Source organism: Anoplophora glabripennis, unplaced genomic scaffold (genome assembly GCF_000390285.2).
Source record: "Anoplophora glabripennis isolate ALB-LARVAE unplaced genomic scaffold, Agla_2.0 scaffold1, whole genome shotgun sequence".
Taxonomy (NCBI): Eukaryota; Metazoa; Arthropoda; class Insecta; order Coleoptera; family Cerambycidae; genus Anoplophora; species Anoplophora glabripennis.
This window is the reverse complement of record NW_019417028.1, coordinates 490,379-511,094: the sequence shown is the minus strand read 5'-3', so window position 1 is coordinate 511,094 and position 20,716 is coordinate 490,379. Positions and strand designations below refer to the sequence as shown.

At 31.7% G+C, this 20,716-nt stretch overlaps 2 protein-coding genes across 4 annotated transcripts; one reads left to right on the top strand and one right to left on the bottom strand.

The window, feature by feature from the left end:
- Positions 1–139: 139 nt before the first annotated feature.
- On the top strand, positions 140–9,241 carry LOC108914642 (molybdenum cofactor biosynthesis protein 1). 3 transcript variants are annotated; one of them, XM_018720749.2, is made up of 8 exons: positions 140–772; positions 828–921; positions 985–1,152; positions 1,210–1,458; positions 1,827–2,029; positions 2,630–2,861; positions 2,989–3,064; positions 6,406–6,511. In XM_018720749.2, the coding sequence occupies exons 1-7, from the start codon at positions 686–688 to the stop codon at positions 3,042–3,044; spliced, it is 1,089 nt and encodes a 362-aa protein (XP_018576265.1). In that variant the 5' UTR covers positions 140–685; the 3' UTR covers positions 3,045–3,064; positions 6,406–6,511. The 3 variants fall into 3 exon arrangements, with proteins under 3 accessions (XP_018576265.1, XP_018576118.1, XP_018576043.1); XM_018720602.2 differs by lacking the exon at positions 2,989–3,064 and having other exon boundaries at positions 141–382; positions 6,406–9,241; XM_018720527.2 differs by lacking the exon at positions 2,989–3,064 and having other exon boundaries at positions 141–772; positions 6,406–9,241.
- Positions 9,242–10,853: 1,612 nt separating this feature from the next.
- LOC108914555 (integrator complex subunit 7) lies at positions 10,854–20,471 on the bottom strand. Its single transcript, XM_018720420.1, has 13 exons — positions 20,287–20,471; positions 20,103–20,232; positions 19,725–20,009; positions 19,477–19,637; positions 19,136–19,402; positions 18,731–18,887; positions 18,471–18,676; positions 17,808–18,292; positions 14,980–15,278; positions 14,650–14,851; positions 14,301–14,597; positions 13,620–13,861; positions 10,854–11,674 (listed from the first exon to the last, which is right to left on the bottom strand). The coding sequence occupies exons 1-13, from the start codon at positions 20,375–20,377 to the stop codon at positions 11,623–11,625; spliced, it is 2,874 nt and encodes a 957-aa protein (XP_018575936.1). The 5' UTR covers positions 20,378–20,471; the 3' UTR covers positions 10,854–11,622.
- Between the last annotated feature and the right edge of the window lie 245 nt (positions 20,472–20,716).

The window sequence follows — 20,716 nt, the reverse complement described above, 5'->3', positions numbered from 1 at the left end:
AAAGTCTTCACTACAAAACATATAATATACTGTTTTTCTTCACTGTTTGTATAAACTCCGTAGTGTAGTGTAACCTTTATCCTTTATTGCATTGGCCTTGAACATATTCATTTTGGTTTATTTTTGTTTATACTTTCACTTTATTTTTAAACAGTTTTTTTATCGATTTATTAATTTGTTGTTATTGTCTACGTCTTATTTCAAACCAGTTGTAATATAATTTATATGTTAATATATTCTGTCAACTCCAAAATTATTACCATTTATTGTTTTTCTCTATTTATATTTTTAACTATTATGTATTTATAACGTTTTCTCTCAACGCGAAGTAATGTTCATTCTTGAAAATTTGTATTATTTGTAAGCAGTTGAAGAATACAAGGTTAATAAATATAGTGTGCATTGTGCATGAGTCCATGAGTGCACGTGAAGAAAATTAGAAACTAGTTTTGTTGCGCCTAATTTTAATCCAGAGGTTATAACGTTTATTGATCAAATAGCTGATAAAACTAATTAAAGATCATTTAATTATACTTCGGTAAACATCATTATTTTTAAATTATTTCGTTTGGGTTTGGAGGTACATATAACAATAGATTTGATATCATTTGATATTGATATTGTGATTATTTAAGTACTTACGTTCTGTATACTCAAGTTATAAGTTTATTTAGAGTCGGCAGTTATGTCTGCTTCATATTCCAAATTATTTTTCCAAATAGGGAAAAGGACATTGTCTTTAAAAACATCTAGTCCACTAAAAGAAGTGAAGGTGCTAAAATGTTCTATAGTTTTAAAATTCATATAATTTTCGATTATTTTTTTAGCCCAATGTAGCCACAGAGAGCCCCTTGAATGATTTATTTGGCAGACACCATAATTACTTAAGGATATCTTTAACAGAGAGGTGCAATTTAAGATGTAAGTAATTTAGGGTACCATTACAGTGGAATAGGTATTTACCTTAAAAATTTATTTTAATAGGTCAGTACTGTATGCCAGCTGAAGGAGTAAAACTGACCGAAAAGGAAAAACTACTGACCACCGATGAGATTTTAAAAATTGCGAATCTATTTGTTCAAGAAGGTGTTAATAAAATAAGACTCACAGGTGGTGAACCAACAGTAAGAAAAGATATAGTAGATATAATCTGTAAGTGAAGACCAGTTAATGTTTACGTGTCTCTAAAATGTAGGTATATTTTTTTAGCAAATTTGAAACAAATCAAAGGACTCGAAGTAGTTGCAATGACAACAAATGGATTAATGTTGACTAGGCAGTTAGTGGCTTTGCAACGGGCTGGATTGGATATTATAAATGTGAGTCTGGATACATTGATCCCGGAGCGTTACGAACGTATCACTCGTAGAAAAGGATGGCAACGGGTAATGCTTGGTGTGGATTTGGCTCTGCAATTAGGATACGATCCTGTGAAATTAAATTGTGTCGTAATGAAAGGTAAGTTAGTTATTAGTTTGTATAGTTGTACAGCTGAAAACAAAAATAGTTTTGGCTGCCTTGAAAAAATGCTAATATTATTTTACCAAAGTTGGACCTAGTATCTTCTTCAGGGCACAAATTATAGAAAAAATTCAGTATAATTATTGAAAGAGAATGTAATTTACGTGTATTATGAGATTGACTTTCTCGAATTGTTTTCTGCGACTTGAAACAAATCCATTTTTCAATTCCTTGTATCTCGAAAACGAAGTGCTTTCAGACACATACTGATAGGAATTTTGTTTATTAAATTGTGGCAAATTCAGAAAATTTGACCAAGCATTTTAATTATAGCCTGTATACTCCATCACTCATAATTTTTTTAGATTTCAACGAGGATGAGATAATTAATTTTGTAGAGTTAACAAAAAATAAAAACCTTGATGTAAGGTTTATTGAATATATGCCTTTTACCGGGAACAAGTGGGAAGTTGACAAACTGGTTACCTATCAAGATATGGTAAAGAAAATAAAATCGATTTGGTCAGATTTCGCTCCCTTGAAAAATAATCCAAATGACACCTCAAAGGTAACATGGTACTAATATTTTTGATAATTATATAGAGGAAAGGCACAACTTCAAATCTCCTTAATTTGAATAATAATATAAAAGTTAGGTTAGGTAAAGTGTCATCACTCTATTGCTTCAAAATAATAGTATTGCCAACTTGTTTTAGGAAAAAATCTCTATGCGTTCTTTGAAACTTACTAAATTGATATATTTTTCCCTAGATGCGAGATGTGATTACATGGATTTACAAAATTAAAAACTTTTTCGACTTCGTTAATTTAATATGCGTATAGTATGAATCAGCAATAGCATGACTGCGGTACAGGGCATATATGTTTTAACACTTTTGCAATCGATGTGATAAAATTATACCTTTGCTATATGGGAATACTATAACTTCATTTTTTTTAATGTTTTTGATGTTATTGGTATATTTGAACTGCTTCGAGAAAATGTTAACCTAACGATTGAAAAAAATGTACGGAGTCTATTTGCCCTGCATGTAGTGCACCTTTTAGGCATCATAATATCGTAAGAAAAGTAAGGAGATCTGAGGCCTTACCGTTCTATATAATTATCGAAATTCTATATTAATATTTACTTGAAATCATTCGGAAGGCTTGGAAAGTGCCTGGTTTCAAAGGTCAAGTAGGTTTCATAACGTCGATGAGTGAACACTTCTGTGGGTCATGCAACAGGCTGAGAATCACTGCGGATGGCAACTTAAAAGTTTGCCTGTTCGGTAATACGGAGGTTTCATTAAGGGATGCCATTAGAAGTAATTGCTCCGATGAAGACCTAACCGCGCTGATAAGCGCCGCGGTTAAGAGGAAAAAGAAACAGCACGCAGGTATCTCAAAAAAAATATATAATTTTATGTACAGTATAATAGTGGCACTAGTATTAACACCTCGCTTATTCTACTAATTTTCTTGGGTGGGTGGCGTAGCTACAACAGTTAATATATATTTTTACAGGCATGCTGAATATTTCCCAAATGGAAAATAGACCAATGATTCTTATTGGTGGATAGGCTTATTTTTCATTTACAAGGTAGAGTAGGCAAGTTCTTACTGCTTTAGTTGATCGGTTAGACCTTAATAGTGTTCTGGTTTTAAAGTAAACTGTGTGTGTAATTGAGGTTTTGTTACAGTGCTAATACGATCTGAACTTTTATAAATATTATTAACATAAATTTTGTTTGATAAATCGATAGCTTTTACGATGATTATACAGGGGACTAGTAGAACATAAAAATACTAAACGTCATGGGTCATGCGCCTTATTGTCTTTTGTTTTTGAGATAGTTGCTATTTTTTGATTAACTTGATTTTCGTTCAGCCAATCTTGCTTCGCCAAGTTAACGTTGTTCATTTGTTTTTTGTCCGCTTAGCACCCTGTTGTCAAATCACATCAGGTGGATTGATATCACGTGGTTCGCCTAAAATATTGTCAGAGGTTTTTGACACAGGTTCACAAACTAAACACTGTGCTTTAAAAAACTGTAAGCAACACTTTTTATTAAAAATTTATTAAGTATTTTTATGTGCTTTTCTATTGTGATTCTGTTAAACTATATTAATGCCTTAAAACAAACTATATGTCATATTTCACATCTCAAATGTCGTTACTGCTTTATGACAGGCACAAAGCAGTGCTTTGTAATTACTGTCAAAGAGTGACCTACTAATCTGTACTCTAACTATTCCACGTGCCCTGACTAGCACTGAATTAACAATCAATATCTAGTAAATAGCCAGGAGAGTCGTCAGACATTGATTTGTTTTGAACTTGTTAGTTTTCATCCGTCTAACATATATAGGTAAGAAGGCCAACGTACATTGTAACAATTTGGATGTCTATTTGTAAATATGTTTTCAGTGTGGGTAAGATGTAACCTACAAAATAAATAATAGTTGGCATACTGAGAACTAATTAAGTTCTAAACCAGTGTACGTCTGATGATTCTCCTTACCAGATATTGGGACTGTAATTCAATACAAATAGGGATATATGGCCTTGAAGTAGTCCCACAATATCGTTGGTTAAAAACACCACAAAAACTTGTTCGTTTATGTCTTGAATTTCATAAAAAAAAGGCGATAGGTTCACTTTATTTTGATGAAAAATAGATTTGCCTATTCTCTATTATCTTAAGCTGGTGTAACGAGAAAGTGGTTGCTTATCTACAATTTTCACATAATTTTCATATAACCTTTTAACTGAAAGACAAAAAATATCCTTTTTTTTATTGTGATCGTGTGACAATATAATTGTATCATTTATCCAGTTCTTGCAATCATTGTTAGGTTTAATGCTAACTTGACAGTTTCAAAACTCAGAATTTTTGAAAATAAGCATATTAAATGGCTTTCTTGTGATTAGTAAAGAACATTAGCAACCCTGGACAATAAGTTAAATATTCCAAGGATATAAACTTTGTTTTTCTATTTGAGTATTAAGTAATAAAATAAATATGGAATATTTTATGGATTATTATCAGGACACGTAAGTACACAGTAAAAAACAAATGTGTAATTAGAAAGATTGTAAAAAGAGATTACCAAATTTATGATCAATTTAGTGTGCACTTATAAATAACGGAAACGTTTATAAGCACTTAAAAAGACTAATTAAAGCAGTAGCTTTCCTCTAATCACCTGATCCGATTAAAATTTGTTTCACGATCAAGGTAATGATAATACCAAACGTGTTATTTAAAATTTGCAAAACATGTATTGTCCAAGTAACAATAAAAGGTAAAAAACACCAGTTTTATAAAATTAAACATTTTTTATTAGCTCATATGTGGCAGAGATCTCAATGAAACAAAAAATTTAAAAAATGCCACGAATTGGAAACCTAGAAGAAATATTTTGAAGAATGCAGAAATATATTAATCAGTCTACGAATGTTGTCGTAGATTTGATGGGATTTAGATACATTTTTGGAATTCATTTTTTAAATTTATGAATATATTTGAAGTTCAATTCCTGAATGCAATTTTCATTTAATGTTTGTTAATAAACACCAATATATTTGTGGAATAAAACGGCATGTATTATAACATTTTTAATGTGCACTGAAATTTTATAATACACATACTGTGTTCTTATTGCACACATTTTTTAAATAATAAACCTTCCCCTTGCACTATTTTTCTAAAATATAACAACTTAAAATTTGCATAGCAAATAATTTTTTCAATTTATTTTGATTACACGTATGAATCTTTGAATTTCTAATAGATTTTGGTGGTTTTAGTTATTTTTTTAATCTTTAATGCACTTGTTACAGTTTTTTCATTATATTTTATTATGCCTAATTATTATTATCTGTTAACAGTCATAAATGGTTTATTCTTTACAAAGGCAATAAAATAATATAATGCTACCAATAATCGCTTGTTTTATTATATACATATTTTTGATTATTTAAGTAAAATGCAATAGAAACTTTGATATAAAGTATTTAGATGTGAAAAATAAAACAATTCCATTCAAAGCAAAGATTAAACTTGTTTGAAACCCCGAAACCTGTTTTACATTTAATAATTATTGGCCCAATAAATTAATTGAGAAATTATACTGGTGTGACTAATACAGAAATTGTGGCAAATTTTATAGATTCAATAAATTGGACACAATATTGAAGGCAAAAGAACAGTTTGTAATTTATCGAAAGCATTCTCAAAATATTAATTTTGAAACATTTGCCACTAATTCTACAACTACTCGTTTCATGAAAAAAGTTTTTGCTTTTTTTTCCTAAATATACAATTTTAAATATAACGTATTCATAAAAAATCGGAGATGATAATGGTGCAATTTTTTTTTCTGACCATACCCTTTGCTACCTCTACTAAAATGCAAAGTTTCTATGCCGTTAATTTTTTCATAATTAGTTTGTACCTACTTAAAATTGAATTTCTAACAAAAAATCCTCTGAACTTTTTTTGGGGAACGAATAGTTAATAATAATAATATCTCTACCCCTCATTCTAATCACAACTATTAGCCTAGAAGTCAAAGACTTGTGTGGGAGAAGGGGTGGTATATTATTATTCAATAGTCCGCATGTGCTAGTTATTTTACATTTTGAGAAGTGAAGGATATCTTTTTTCTTGGAAACACCATAAGAAATTACAGATAGCGATAGAATTTGTAAAATATCCAGTGAAGTCAAATTCTGGTACAGATACCTGATTTAAGTGAATACCCGATATAACTTAACCAATTTCTTGATCAATTTGAGTAAAAAATTGGTAAATATAAAACAGGTATTGGAAACTGATGCAAATTTATCAAATTGTGACAATTTTTTTTACCAAACCCTTTTTAATTGAGTCTTGTAGACAATTTTAGTTTTACATTAACTGTGATATTATTTTTCAGAATCTCCCCCGCAACTGAAGTCGCCCATTTCCATTAATATAAATACCCCACTACTCCATTTAATTCCGAAAGTCAACATTCAAACCGCTATTAGAACTTTTGCGACAGACCCAAAACCCATACTCACTCACGTAGATCAACACGGCAAGGCGAGAATGGTGAACGTGTCGGACAAGTCGGTAACGACACGCACCGCCAAAGCAACGGCGAAGGTAAAAGTGGGCCCAGAAATCTCGCACCTCATCAAGGAGAACGCCCTGAAGAAAGGCGACGTACTGAGCATCGCCGAACTAGCGGGGATTATAGGAGCGAAGAAAACCTCCGCTCTCATACCCCTCTGCCACAATATTCCATTGAACAGCGTAAGGGTCACCGCCGAGTTGGACAGTAAGACGCAGGAAGTGATTATCTACGCCGCGGTTCAATGTGAGGGGAAAACTGGCGTCGAAATGGAGGCACTGACCGCCGTTAGCGTTGCCGCTTTGACGGTTTATGATATGTGTAAGGCGGTCAGTAAGACTATTGTCATAACGGATATTCATTTGTTGAGTAAGAGCGGGGGTCGTAGTGGAGACTATGTTAACGAAGAGATTGTAGTGAGGGATTATAATAGATCGCCCGATGGGAGGTTACTACCATATGTAGGGCCTATGTGACAAAAGAGAAAGACAAAACAGATTTTACTCGGTGAGTAAAATTTGATTGAAATTTTTAAACGACATATACATAACTTTTCTAGTGACTGTCAAAGATATTCAGGCGTATAAGAACAAGTTCGATCGGGTAACAGCAGTTACATTGTTGCAATATTGCCACTTCTTCAGATATAATAAGAAATTTTTAGAATCTAGGAATCAAAATGAGAAGGTTTAACTAAATTTGACGTACAATACAAAGTTACCTCGTTTTGCCCCTAGGGGTCGTCAAAATTAACAAAATATATAAATTTTTCCCAGATAACTCTTAAAACGCTTTTTCTGATTTAAATAAAATTTAGTATGCTATTATCGTGTATAGATGTCACTTTTTGACACAATCAAAGTAATTACTATTGCAGGAGTGGAAAAATACCCCCACCACTAACCAAATTTGGTGATATTTCTGCCGATGTTCTTCCTAGTTCTTTTCTCTCCTAAATTTGTTGTAACCTTAACATTAAAGACATCACGTCGTAATCATACGAAAGAGTTGTATTGAAATAAGTAAAAATATACAGGGTGTTCCATTAAATAAAAAAGTGGCAATCTGGCAAAAATGTAATTAGTTTTACCCCCTCATGTCGAAATTGACATCATTTTCTGATATAAAAATTTTCCGTTGAGGCTTTCGCTTTTGAGGTACAGGGTGTTGTGAAAAGAATGTATCTGTGAATATTATTTTCTGAGCAAATAGAAACATTTAAGCAAAGTTGTGTGTGTACAATACATGAAAAAAACGGTGTCGTAGGTAAGAGCTATGCCGGTTACACTTTTCTCAAAAATGCCACCGGAAAAAAATGTTTACTGAAATTCAATTTTATTTTCAACAAAAATGAGCTTTTTTATATAGTTTTTACCATTTTAGTACAAATCGGCAATTCATAAAGTGTTATATTGTGCTTACAAAATTTTGTTCCGTTATTTTTGTTTGGACAGAGGATATTTAGAAGTACAACTTTTTTTGAGAACTATGATACCTTATATATAAAAAATATGGAGTCCAAAGAAAACGATTCTTAATAAACAAACAATCCTTAAATTTGTAGTCCCACTATTTTTGATAATCATTTTAATTTGAGAAATACTTTACTCAATTTAGGAATTTTGGAGTCTCAGACCAATAACTTAAACTCTGAGATTAAAATATCTTCTATACACTAGGCTGGAACTAATAAGTGCCATTCTATTTATTTAAAATTAACTAGTTCTATAACTGGCATGTCTTCGTTTTCAATATCGTTTGGGACATTTTTGATTTATCTCGTTCTTGATTCTTGTTTGATGTTGTTTAATTATTTGTCGTTAGTTGGTATTAAACAAATATGATGTTTTAAGTTTAATCGTAAATGTAGAAAGGAGCTATATTGATTGAAAATGCCATTTGAAATAATCAAAATATTACTAAATAAATTCCTGTTAAAAATTTTGGAGTAAATCGGGAGTTGAATATTTCCAATACGTTTTTATATGTTGTGATAAATACTAACGATTTTCTTTAATTTTTTTAAATAATTTATATATACCTTTATACAGGACACACCCCTCTAAAATTTATTTGGGGTGCATAGTTCCAATAATTTTTTTTGTATTTAGTAGATGTACTCACTATGATTCTATTAGTAAATTATGACCTGTGATTTTTTGGAAAATCTCTTTGACAATTTTTTTTTATTAAAACTGTCTACATAGATCACATCAGATACATCACTTAAAATCGCTGTATCTTAACCACTTTTAGCAACTTATAATTCGGAATAATTTATTTATGCGAATTAAAATTTTAGGTTGATGCAATTTGTTTCACTTTAATGATTTTGAAAATGCCTTCAGATACAAAATTAGCCAATTTATGACTAGTGCTGATTATAACTGGTCTACTTTTGAACCTAAAATTGAGATTTTCAAAACTTAGATTCTTAAAATCAAACAAACTTCAAACGTTTTAAAATTTCAAGTCTGTATTAAAAAAAAGTTATTCCATATAATTTTATGAAAAATTGCTTAAAAAAACGCGGTAGGCTGTGAAAAACGAACTGGATCATAGTAATTGGTTCGGTAAGTACATCAGATTACTATACAGGGTGTAACATTTAACACTCCCGCTGCCAATACCTCCGAAATGAAGAAATTTATTTTAGTTCCGGAAACTGGGGTTGTTAGGTCCCTCGAATAGCCTCATATTGTAGTTAGAACTGTTAGTTCAGATCTTTCTGTATAGATATAGAAAAAATTGTTTAGTATCGCTACACCATCTATACAGAAAGATCAGAACTAACAGTTTCCGGACTAAAATATATTTCTTCATTTTGGAGATATCGGGAGTGTTAAATGGCATGCCATATATAAAAAAACATAATTGGAAAATTTTTTGAAGTAAATTTTAACGAAAATGCTTCTTATATTAACAGTAAGAAAAACCTAAATATATATATATATATATATATTTTAGGAAAGGGGGACTTGTAGTAAGTCTACTAAAATTTAATAATTCAGCAGGTTGGAAAAAATATGATTCACGATTTTTTTCAAGATATGATTTTTTTGTTTTTATAATAATCTCGGGTTATTAGTGGCTTATTGCAAAGTACTTATCTCAATTATTTGTTTAATGCATATTGTGCTTCCAATATAGAAATTTCAAATTATTTTTATACAATTGTAATTTTTTTTTTTTCATATTAATTGTATGGGGTCTATTTTACTTATAGTACATAAGTCGGTATACATTTATATATAAATTTGATTATACTTGATATTATCTCTATTAAGGTGTAGTATATTTAATCGTAGGTGACTGGGGCGAAACATACATAAGAGTATAATCACTTTCTTTACCGTAATTTTAATTAGATTAGCGTTTTTCAAACTAAGATCTTTAGATATCGTTTTAATTTCTTTGCGTAATTTTTTACTTAGAATGTTTATTTGTATTAGTAATAGTGATATGGATTTTAATTTATTCCAGGTGTTTTGGAAAGAGTAGCATAAATTTTGGTATTTCGTTTTCGAGATACAGGGCATTAAAGATGACTTTTTAAATCAAATTTTACAAAAAACAATAGAATTTGCTTTGTTACAAAATTACAGGTCTTCAGAATTATAGAAAAAATTTTTTGAAAGCTCTTTGTAAGGAAGCAAAATTGTACCAAAGTAATTCAATACAGATTGATATTTTTAACCAAACGGGCTACCCTTGAATAATGCTCGGTTTTTATCAAAAATGTTTATATGAAAAAGAGTATAATTTGATTTTAAAAAATTTTGAAGCCGTGCATCTCATAAACATAAGACAACAGGCCCATAGTCCATATTGAAACAACTTATTTTTTCATGTCCCGTCAATCCCTGAATTTATGGTATCTTCCAAAACGTTCTTATATGTTATTTTAACTGACATAATTATGGCTTCTACGAATGAAAGTGAATTTGGATGCTTTTAGAAATGCAAATCCGTAGATTTAGAATTATCTTTATGCAGGTATTTCTCTGAGAAAAAAAATATAAACGACCCTTTACTGTTTCATTTTGAAGATACAGGGTGATAACATTTTTAGTTATTCTCATGTATTTTGCATATTTTTTCTGTTAGATAATCTGTTCAGATTTGACACATTTAACACTTTCTGTGGATTGATGGAATATACAAAATATTCAAATCTACAGGATGATATATTTTTTTGGACTTGACCTAGTCTCCCTGTTTTTTTTTTTGACGTAAAAAGAGAAACTTCTTTGATTTGTCTTCGATCATTTTTTTTGTATCTATACCTAACTGTTCCAATGTGATTTAAAACATAGTGATAATTTTTATGAAATTTCTCGATAACTTTAAATAAAACTAACATAATTTCTTTGGCAACTTAACTATCAAAATAAATAAGAATAACTAAAAATATAATAAATATTTGTTCATAGTAACCGTTTTTCTTATTTTTGATCAGAGAATCCCCTCTGCAAACTTTTATATCTTGATATATTTTTTTGTTGATTTCTATTAGCCTGCATTTATTTACCATGATATCATGAGTGAGAAATATATTGTGCCAGTAATTGCGAATGAATAAATGAGATATTTTTTCATTGCTAATTCTTAAGTATAAATATGTAGTAAGTAGAAATAAGAAAGACAATATACCTTTTTATTATTAAGTGTATTTACTGCACATATTCGCATATTTTTATTATATAAAATTTATATTTGTTGTAATGTTTATTTTTTATATGTATAATTGGGTTTTTTGTTTCTTTAGACATTGTTATGAATCTTGTATTGTACCAAATTGTTACTAAAAATATATATTTTTCAATAAAAATTAATCCCAAAATTATTGTCAATTTCCTATTCATTATCTACGCAAGTTCAACTCGGACTGGAAAAATCCTATGCAAATGAAAACGATGGACTGTTGGAGACGGACTTAGGAGGAGAGTTATAAAAAAAGTTTTCTTTGCAATAATTCTAATATAAAATTACATTTGTTACATAATCAAGTTGCATTGACAAATTTCTCCATCAGATTTATTTCTTTTGATGCGGTCTGATAAACAAACTGTCTTCAGGCATCAATATCCTGAAAAAAAATTGAAAATTGTATAAGGCGTAACTAATATTCGACCAAACTTTAATGGAAGGTTCTGCGTCACAAAATATTAAAAGAAGTGTGTGTCTATAAACCCTTTATTTTCATAATACGTGGTCAAAATGTAATGAAAGTTGGGATGTATTGGATGAAAAAAAAAAAAAAAAAAAAATCGAGTGAAAATTACGTATACAATTTTTTGGACAATTAAAACTAAAGCTGTGTGCTAAATTTGATTGAAATCGCTTCAGAACATTTTTTTTAAACTACACACATATCTCTGTAGGCACTACATCAAATTTCATGTATTACCTTTCGAAAAATACTTAGTAAATGAAATCCCAAGTGATTTCCTCAGCAAAGTCATGAACAATTTTTTTTTTTAACAATAAAACTGCAAAAAAATTAATTTTTTTGGTTTTCTTATAATATCTCAAAAAATAATGATGGAATCATCTTACTCTCAATAGGACTTTTGTAGAGAATAAAAAACCTATAAAATGTTTTTTTTGTGCGACCCGATCGGTTCATTTTTTTAAGGGGACATATACGATTAGACCGAGGAAAATGAGTGGATTTTAAGGAATTTTTTAAACTAAGAAATATTCATTCTACAATCGGACTGTAGGTGTTCTTTAATAGGTTATTCAAGTATAAAAAAACATTTTTTAATTCTTTCATCACCAAAATGGCGAAGCTGTGGTAAAGAGTCACAAGGTTGCGGCGTGACTTCCAAAACGGTGTACAGCTTAGCTCACCGTGAAATTCGGTCCGCATCAAAATACAAAAATTTCTTTATTTAAAACGTGTAGTTTCTATGTGACGTTGAGAAAAATGAAAAATATGCAAATTTGCAAAAACGGCACGCATTTAGACAAAAATTGAATTTTCATGCAAAATTTCTGCAGAATTCATATAAAAAATTAGTTTTTTCAAAATTGTCCAAAATCAATTTCCGTCATATAGAATGTAATAATGTTATCAACATTTCTACCAAGGGGGAACTCGATCGGTTCAATTGTTTTTACATAATCTTGTACACCAGTTTCAGAAACCTAGTTTCGAGAAAAACTGTAAATAGCCCTTCCTATTCTATCCTTTGCAGACGGAGTCGTTCAACAAACGAGCGTCACTGTGGAGGGAAGGGCAACTATGAACTGTAAAAAACTTGGGCGGCTCTTTCCCGAAACTCGTCCGAAAACGGTTAATTGTCCTACAAACATTCTGTTCGATAAGTATACCTGCACAACGTTTACAGGCTATAACTTCCGTTGTTTTTCGAATTTCGCTTTCAAACTTTTAGAATATATTCTTCACATACCGTTCTATCATTTAAGAATAAAAAAAAAATCTATTTTCTGGTCGTTTGAATTGTATATGTCCCCTTAACTCGTTAAATATTGATGCAGAATTACCTATTAAAGTATAGTCAAGCGCTTTACTTATACCTTACATCATCACTTTAATTCTAAATTCTCGTAAGTCACATTTTTTGTTGTAGTTCATATTGAAACATTGTACTGAGACGTAATGATTATTTATGGCTTTACGATACATTTGAGCTCGGCCATTCTAAAAGTATTGCATTTTTGAAACAAAAACTAATGAGCATGTATAATAAAATTTAGGGAAATAGTTTTTATTCCTCTGTGAAAGTCTCAACTAATAAAGTTTTAGAATGAAGAGACACAAATTAAAACGTGGAGGCTATTAATATCCACTAAGTAAATCGATTGTATTTTAATTTCACAATGAAACACCGTAACACGAAAACAAACGAAACGGTTTAAATCTAATTTCAAACAGCTATTTAAAAGATTTAAGAATTTCATATTTTATCTCTTCATGTTCGAACGTAAAATCTCCTATTTACCTTAATATTTACCTGTTTAAAATTGCCACATCAAAAATATGAAAAAGAAAAACAAATACTAACACATTGGCGTTGTTAGCCATTCCAGGTACAGAAATGGGCGTTAATTTTGCCTCCTCGGGCACTTTTACAGTGAGCGAAGACCTCGGCCCAGTTTTCCACGTATTGCTTTGTTCGTCGACAACAGACGCTTCGACTACTAGCAAATACTGCCCGCCTCTAGGAAAAGCGAGCAAGAACTGGGCGGTAAAGAAATCTTTGTGGGGGGTTACGGTTTGCGTCAGAACCGACACTTGCTCCAAAAGCTGAAAACGAAATTCTATTTAAACAAAGAAATTAGACAGTAATTTAGAAAGTTAAAACAAATACATTTTCTTTTGCATAAAATATCGAATTGAGCAGATTTTTAGACCCCACTTTAGATTTAAACAATAATACACAAAACCATTGAAGGCCAACAGACTCTAGAAGTCAAAATTCACACACTCGATACGGTCCGCTACGTCAGAAGAAATTAAAAAATGTCTTGTCGTTTACGTTATGCCTAAACAGTAATAAAATATGGTATTTTGTGAAATGATTTTGTTGAACTGAAGTTCCCATCAATGGACGAGAGACAAAGTCAAATGCACAAAAGAAATCGGCTGTTACAGCTGCCAAAATGGGTATTTTAATGACATACTTTTCAGATTATTTTAGCAGAAATATATGTTTATGTAAAAGAAGAAACTGTTATATCGTTACCTTTGGGTCTAAAACCTCCTTATTTTTTGGATTGCTCTGCAACTGAGAAGTTACGGTTATGATAACCTCATTAATTCGTCTAAACAGCCCAGGCTTCATCCCGTGCTGTATGACTCCCTCCACCTTCACCGCTAGCTGCGAACCAGCTTGAACGCTTATAAATTCCCCCAGTACCCGCGGCTGCGGCGATATGGCCAATTTCACGCTAGTGGACTGCAAAACTTGGAAGAAATACCTGGGAATCGGTAACGAAGCGTTGGTTAGCACCTCTACTATGGCCTTAATGATTTCAACTTGCTGCAAATGTTATATTTATCACCGTTACTAATGACGCTATTCTAAAAATTACCTTGTGAGTAATCGTAGCGTTAGTGCAGTCTTCTGAAAGGCTTTGTGCCACTTTCAAAGCGCTTTCGCAAGCCTTCACCAGCTGTTGGGATTCCAGTCTTATATTTTTCGAGCCGAATTCAATCGGTTCGTCTCTTACTCGTGCACCGCTGACGCATATACTCTCAACGCACTGCTCGAGTAGGACACACATTTGCTGAAGTCTGCAACAAAAGATGTAGTTCAATTTCATCAAAAAGAGAATCAAACGTCAAATAAATTATATTCGTTTTGCTGTTCTATAACAATAAAAATGTAAATGCCGTGGTTCTAATAATAAAAAAGTACTTACATCTGCATATTCTCTAACGTAGCTGGATCAGCGTCGAAAGCGGTTTGGTACAATTTCCAGTGCATGTCTCCGCAATTTTTTATCTCTTTTACGCATTTCCTCAGTTGATTCGTAATATAACCGTGTCTTTGGTATTCGTCTCTAGTATTCTGTACGATAGTAGCAGCAATGGCTGGTGGCGGTACTATGCACAAAATATTGCATGTGTAAATCAATTGGAGTAAGCACTGTAGGAACTCTGTACGGATTTTCATGTACTCGGTTTGAAATGTGAGGTTGTGAGAGGGTGTGCTAGCGGCCTAAAACAGACGGAACGTAGTCCAGTCAATGACCATTTTCCCGTATAATTTTGCCAAACATTGAAAATAACTCCGGGAATGGATATATTGACTAATTCTAATCAACTTTTGTTTTATAAAGTTTTTTCTGAAAGTCGATACTTTACAACTTATTCGCGAGTGAAAGTGTAAATTTTTTAACCAAAAAAAAACATTTTCAGATGATTTTTCGCGAATAACTCAAAAAGTTAAGTATTTTATCAAACAAAAATCATTCTTATAAAAAGTGTAGCTTATAAAAAAACAAAAAGAATGGTGTATCTATGGTGTCTGTAGACCCAATACAAGTGGAGTAATACTTGTTGAAGGTTGGTTCTTATTCGTTAAACGCCAAAATTGAAAGTTTGAATGTGAAATAACCAAAAACCAACGCATTTTTCAAGGAATACTCATAGAACCTTTTTTAAAGTGCTCGAAAAAACCTTTATTTTTATTTTTTATAAAGGTCCCTAGCATCAAACCTAAACGAGTTATGACGAAAATAAAGTTGGTCCGTATCGTTTTCGGCGAAAAAAACGTGAAAATCACCCCCTAATTATCACCCCAATTAAAAAAAATCGATACCACTACAATTTACTTTATTTATATATTTGTAATATGCTTTAGAAGCTTGACCGGTTTAAAGTGCTTAGTTTTGAAAAAAGTTGAGTTTGAAGTGAAAAGAGATTTTTTGTATTTTTGGAAAAAATTGTCTTTTCTTCAAAATAACTCAAAAACTATTAATGATATGCAAAATTTTGTAGAGTACAAAATTGTAGGTTTTTTTTCCTGTAGGATAAAAATTAAGTAAGATATGGCTGTTTAAAGTTTGCATATGTTCGTAAATAGCAACTTTTTCAAGCCCTTTCAGCTCAAACCCTTACAAAAATAAGGGTTGAAAGAAAATTTAACTCATTAGATCTTATAGCCCTTGAAAAAATCTACAAAATGGTTTTTTGAAGTCATAAAAACTGAGCGAGTTATGGGTAAAAAACCAATCACATATTTTTGCAGATATCAGAACACGTATATTAATACACATTATAGCTATATTTTAGGCACAGACATAGTTACATTTTTGATATGTTATTTGCAATTAAAAAAAATTGTTATAAGAAAAAAATTAAAATCCATTTGGATAAAATAAATACATTACATTTTAAATAATAAAAAGATAGTATGTATTATATTTTGAACTAAAAAAAATTTGTAACTATAATTGTTCGATTTGTTTGCAAGGGGTGGTTTTTATAAGGGTTGAAACTTATAAATAAATAATAAAAAATTAAAACAGTAAAGAAATCTTAATTTAATATATGAGTAAATTATTTCAAGTTGCTGAATAATATTTTTTAGAGATGTGCCGCAGACATGTCAGCTGGACATATCATGGAAAGTGTACATGTCCTGAGGACACTTTTCAAGATTGAAAAGTTGTATGCGCATGCGCGAAATTATTTGTTTGCATTCATAATATTCCCGTAAAAAATTTTTGAGGTTGGTATATGTAAAATTAAAGATATTTAGCCATTTTCTTGTAATTTTGTTGGCAATTGTTTAACTGAAATTGACATTTTAAAAATATAACCTCTTTTATATGTCCATATTTTATTATTCTTGGCGAAGTTAACGATTAGCAAATAGTAATCAGTTGATTCTTAATTTAATATTTAATACACAAATAGTTTATAAATGAAGTATGACGTCAAAATCAACAGTTTGGTTATATTTTGCTTTGTGTACCCTTAAGCATTGACCTGTAAAAACATGACGTCACTCATAGGTGCCTTATTAGATTCAATGTCAAAAGTACTTTTTCCGACATGTCCGGACATTTCATTGACATGTCCGGACATTTCATCGACATGTCCAACAAACATGTGCGTAACAAACTTTTCCGAAAAGTGCCCATCTCTAATATTTTTCAACATTATTTTTTAATGATTACTGTCGTAGGGGGTGGTTTTTAGGGTATGACAATTTTCAATTCATCATAATTACTTATTACTTACTACTACTACTACTACTACTACTTATTACTTCATTACTTATTCATCATAATTACTTATTACTTAAAAAGCAACCCCCGGCACTGGGTCAACTTTGAAGTAGAGGGTAGGTAGAACCTAAATCCAAATTTTTATGCAAATCGGTGCTGTTTGAGAAAATTATACATGATACAGTAAAGCCGTATTTTACCTTCAATGACTGGACTAACACAAACATGTACAGAAAAAATTCAGTTGGATGCAAGAACGTTTACGAATTTTATTGTTATTAAATTTCCTAGCCATAGAAATAAAAATATACATAGCGAGTGTTATATCTCTCGAAACGTCAATAAGTCTAAACTGATAACGTGGTAACCAGCACGAAAATTGGTCAACGATAAAATACAACATACTAAAATCTTAGCCACAATTTTTAACATCCCTGTGGATCGAATGTACACAATCGTGGTTTCCAAAAAATTCTATAATCAATTATTTTTTCATCGTAGAAAGAAATTACCTTTAGAGCCGCTATCGCTTTGTTGTAATGGATGATGGCCGTGTCCAATCTCGTAACTAACGTCTCCGATTCCTCGCTATACAGTTGCGCCTCGGCCTTCGACATCTCCTTCAGGCAGACCAACCAGAAATGGAAATGTTCCGAACTGACTTGCTCGGTGAGCCCCTCGAAAATGTGATGGGCTATTTTATGGTGACCGTAACGTACGGCGGCTCGCGCTATGCAATAATTGGCCCATAGATTATTGTTATCCACTACATTTAACACCGTGTTGAAAGTGTATTCGTTCCACTTATAACCGGACAGAGTTTGGAAAATTAGGGTGCACAGCATGGTTTTCGTGTGGGTTTGGAGTTGCGTGGGACTTGCGACGTCCAGAAGCGCTATTAGAAGGTTCAGGATGGTATCTACGAGTGGAAGCAACGTTTCCGGTTTTAACCCACCGATAGCGCCCAGGGCTTCGCATATTACGATTGTGTATTCACCTGAAAATACACCATGATAATAAATAAAAATAATATTAATAAAGTAATACTTATTTTTAATAGCCTTAACAGCCTCACCAACAATGACACTAATTCTAAACTGTTTTTTTAATTCCCAATTCTATGGGCCATATTAGAAAAAAAAAAAAAATTCATCATATTAAAAGCATTCACTTACTGTCGATGTTATCCAGCCTCGTCCCCAAAAGTTCAACGAAAACCTCGCAGTATTCTTGCTTGGCTTCACATAACCTGACGGCACATTTTAATGCAATTTTAAGCTGTAGAGGGTGTCTTTCATTCGAGAAAGTGAGAAGTAATATGAGGGTTTCGAGAGCAGCTATGACATCGTCTGCACCATCCGTTTCCAGGTTTTCTTGATAACTAAAACGGAAGTGAGTTTAAAACCAGTACAAATAAATTTTTTAAATCTTTTACCAATAACAAAGTATCTCAGTAAGAATCTGTATCGCTTGAGCAGCTACGCACGGCTGCGGCGAATAACAGTGGTTGCTGCACAGTTCTTTAAGCTTAGAACCTGCTGCACGATGTTCATGGCACATCCTAGGAGACTCGACGAGAACCTGTATGACACCTTCAAAAATAGAAGTCTACGTTAAATTTGTTAGAAATGAAAAAAAATGTATAAAAGTGTGAGTCTTCATTGCTTTGAACCTTCTAGAATATGGGGGAAAGTTTTATGCCTGCACAAAATTTTTTTCTTTGAAATTTTGAGTTCTTTACCTATGGCTAGCGCCATTTTAAAATACGATTTAGTTCCTAAAGAAATGTTAGTGGGAATAAACTTTTCGTTTGATTTAATATCTTTAATAATAGCCTTACCTAGGGCGGGGGTAAGTATCTTTGTCTGCTTAGTATTTAGAACAAAATCGACAATGTCGTCAATTGCACCCGAAGGCCAAAGATGTGCCCCGGGTTTTGCTAGCTCATACAAATGTTCCAAAGCTTTCAATTTCACTTCCCACCTTGGGTCATTTTTTAAGTAGCTCAACAGTAAGTTTACTTGACTAGGAATGTCGACTAAGGTGGCTGCAGCTAACTTCGTGAGTGTGTTTAATGTTACCAAAACGAAATCTTGAGCAGGATAACCTACAATTATTAAAAAAAATGCAAACTATAGATTTGTTTCTATTTTTTCTGTGATTGATTTCAATGTTACCTACCTGGCAAAAGGTCAATACATAACGATCTAACCATGGCGGCTGTATTAGTGTCATGGTGCATATATTGCAAAATCGGAATAAGCTGCAATTTCATATTAGCAGGGGTGGATTGTCCTTGAATCATGTCAGATACCTTATTACACATACTAATGGCAAATGTTCTTAAACAAATAAAAAATTGGTGTAAATGTATAGAATAGTGTAAAGTGTAAAAATATCGGTTTTAAATAATTATATTTGTTACTCACTTAGACTGGGCTGCAAATTGTATTGCGGCATAAATCGCAGCCTCAACTTCCACACTGTCATGTGAATCCAAACTGCTTCTAATGCTGTGGTGGATTTGTTGCCTTTCCGGAATAATGGCAGCCACTGCACCAAATATCCTTAGAGTGACTGCTCTAGCAATTGGGTCATTGCTATGTATTACACTGTAAATCCTCCTAACAAACTCGTCTACATTTGATATTTTGTCTAAGTGCTTTTCGCTCTGCTGGCATACCCGTAAAACACATAATCGCAAGAAGTTGTTCCTTAAAAAGATGCTTTTAGTAACCTCTCAAACACAAAGAAAAAAAAATTCTATTTTAGAGATGTAATTTTATGCCGAAGTATCAAACACTCACCCCATTCGAAATACATCGGAGAGTTTCAGCAAAGAAGCGTTTATCAAAATTGGAAAAGGATATTTTTCAAATAGCTTGGGAAATCTAACAATGGCTTCACATTGTTCACCAACTTTACCGGATCTTAAACCTAGGCAAAGAAATATTACACGAGAATTCTAAAGAACATAAACATTAATATAACCTTTATCTAACTCTGTTAATGCCGAATTAGCGTCTTGATCCGGTTCTCCTAACCCATTTTCATTAAAAGCACTTACACGAACGCCTAACATGATTGCCTATTTATTTTATTCTTTTCACAATAATATTTTAAATTAATATCAATTGCGACTATCACTTTGTCTATGGCGACTATTCTGTTTAACGACAAAAATTAAAAATCAGTCATATTTTGACGTATAAGGAAACATAACCTATGAAAAACTTGATCTTCTTCTTCCTCTTCGTTGATACTCGTGGGTATTTGGGCATAAGTCCCACAAATTCAGTGCTAAGTAGACCAAAATTTAAAATTTGCTTGTGCAAAATTATTTTAAATTAGACGTTAGTTAAATCATAAATTTAAACTATACAAATATTTTTCATATTTATTTTCCTATACTGTTTTCAAA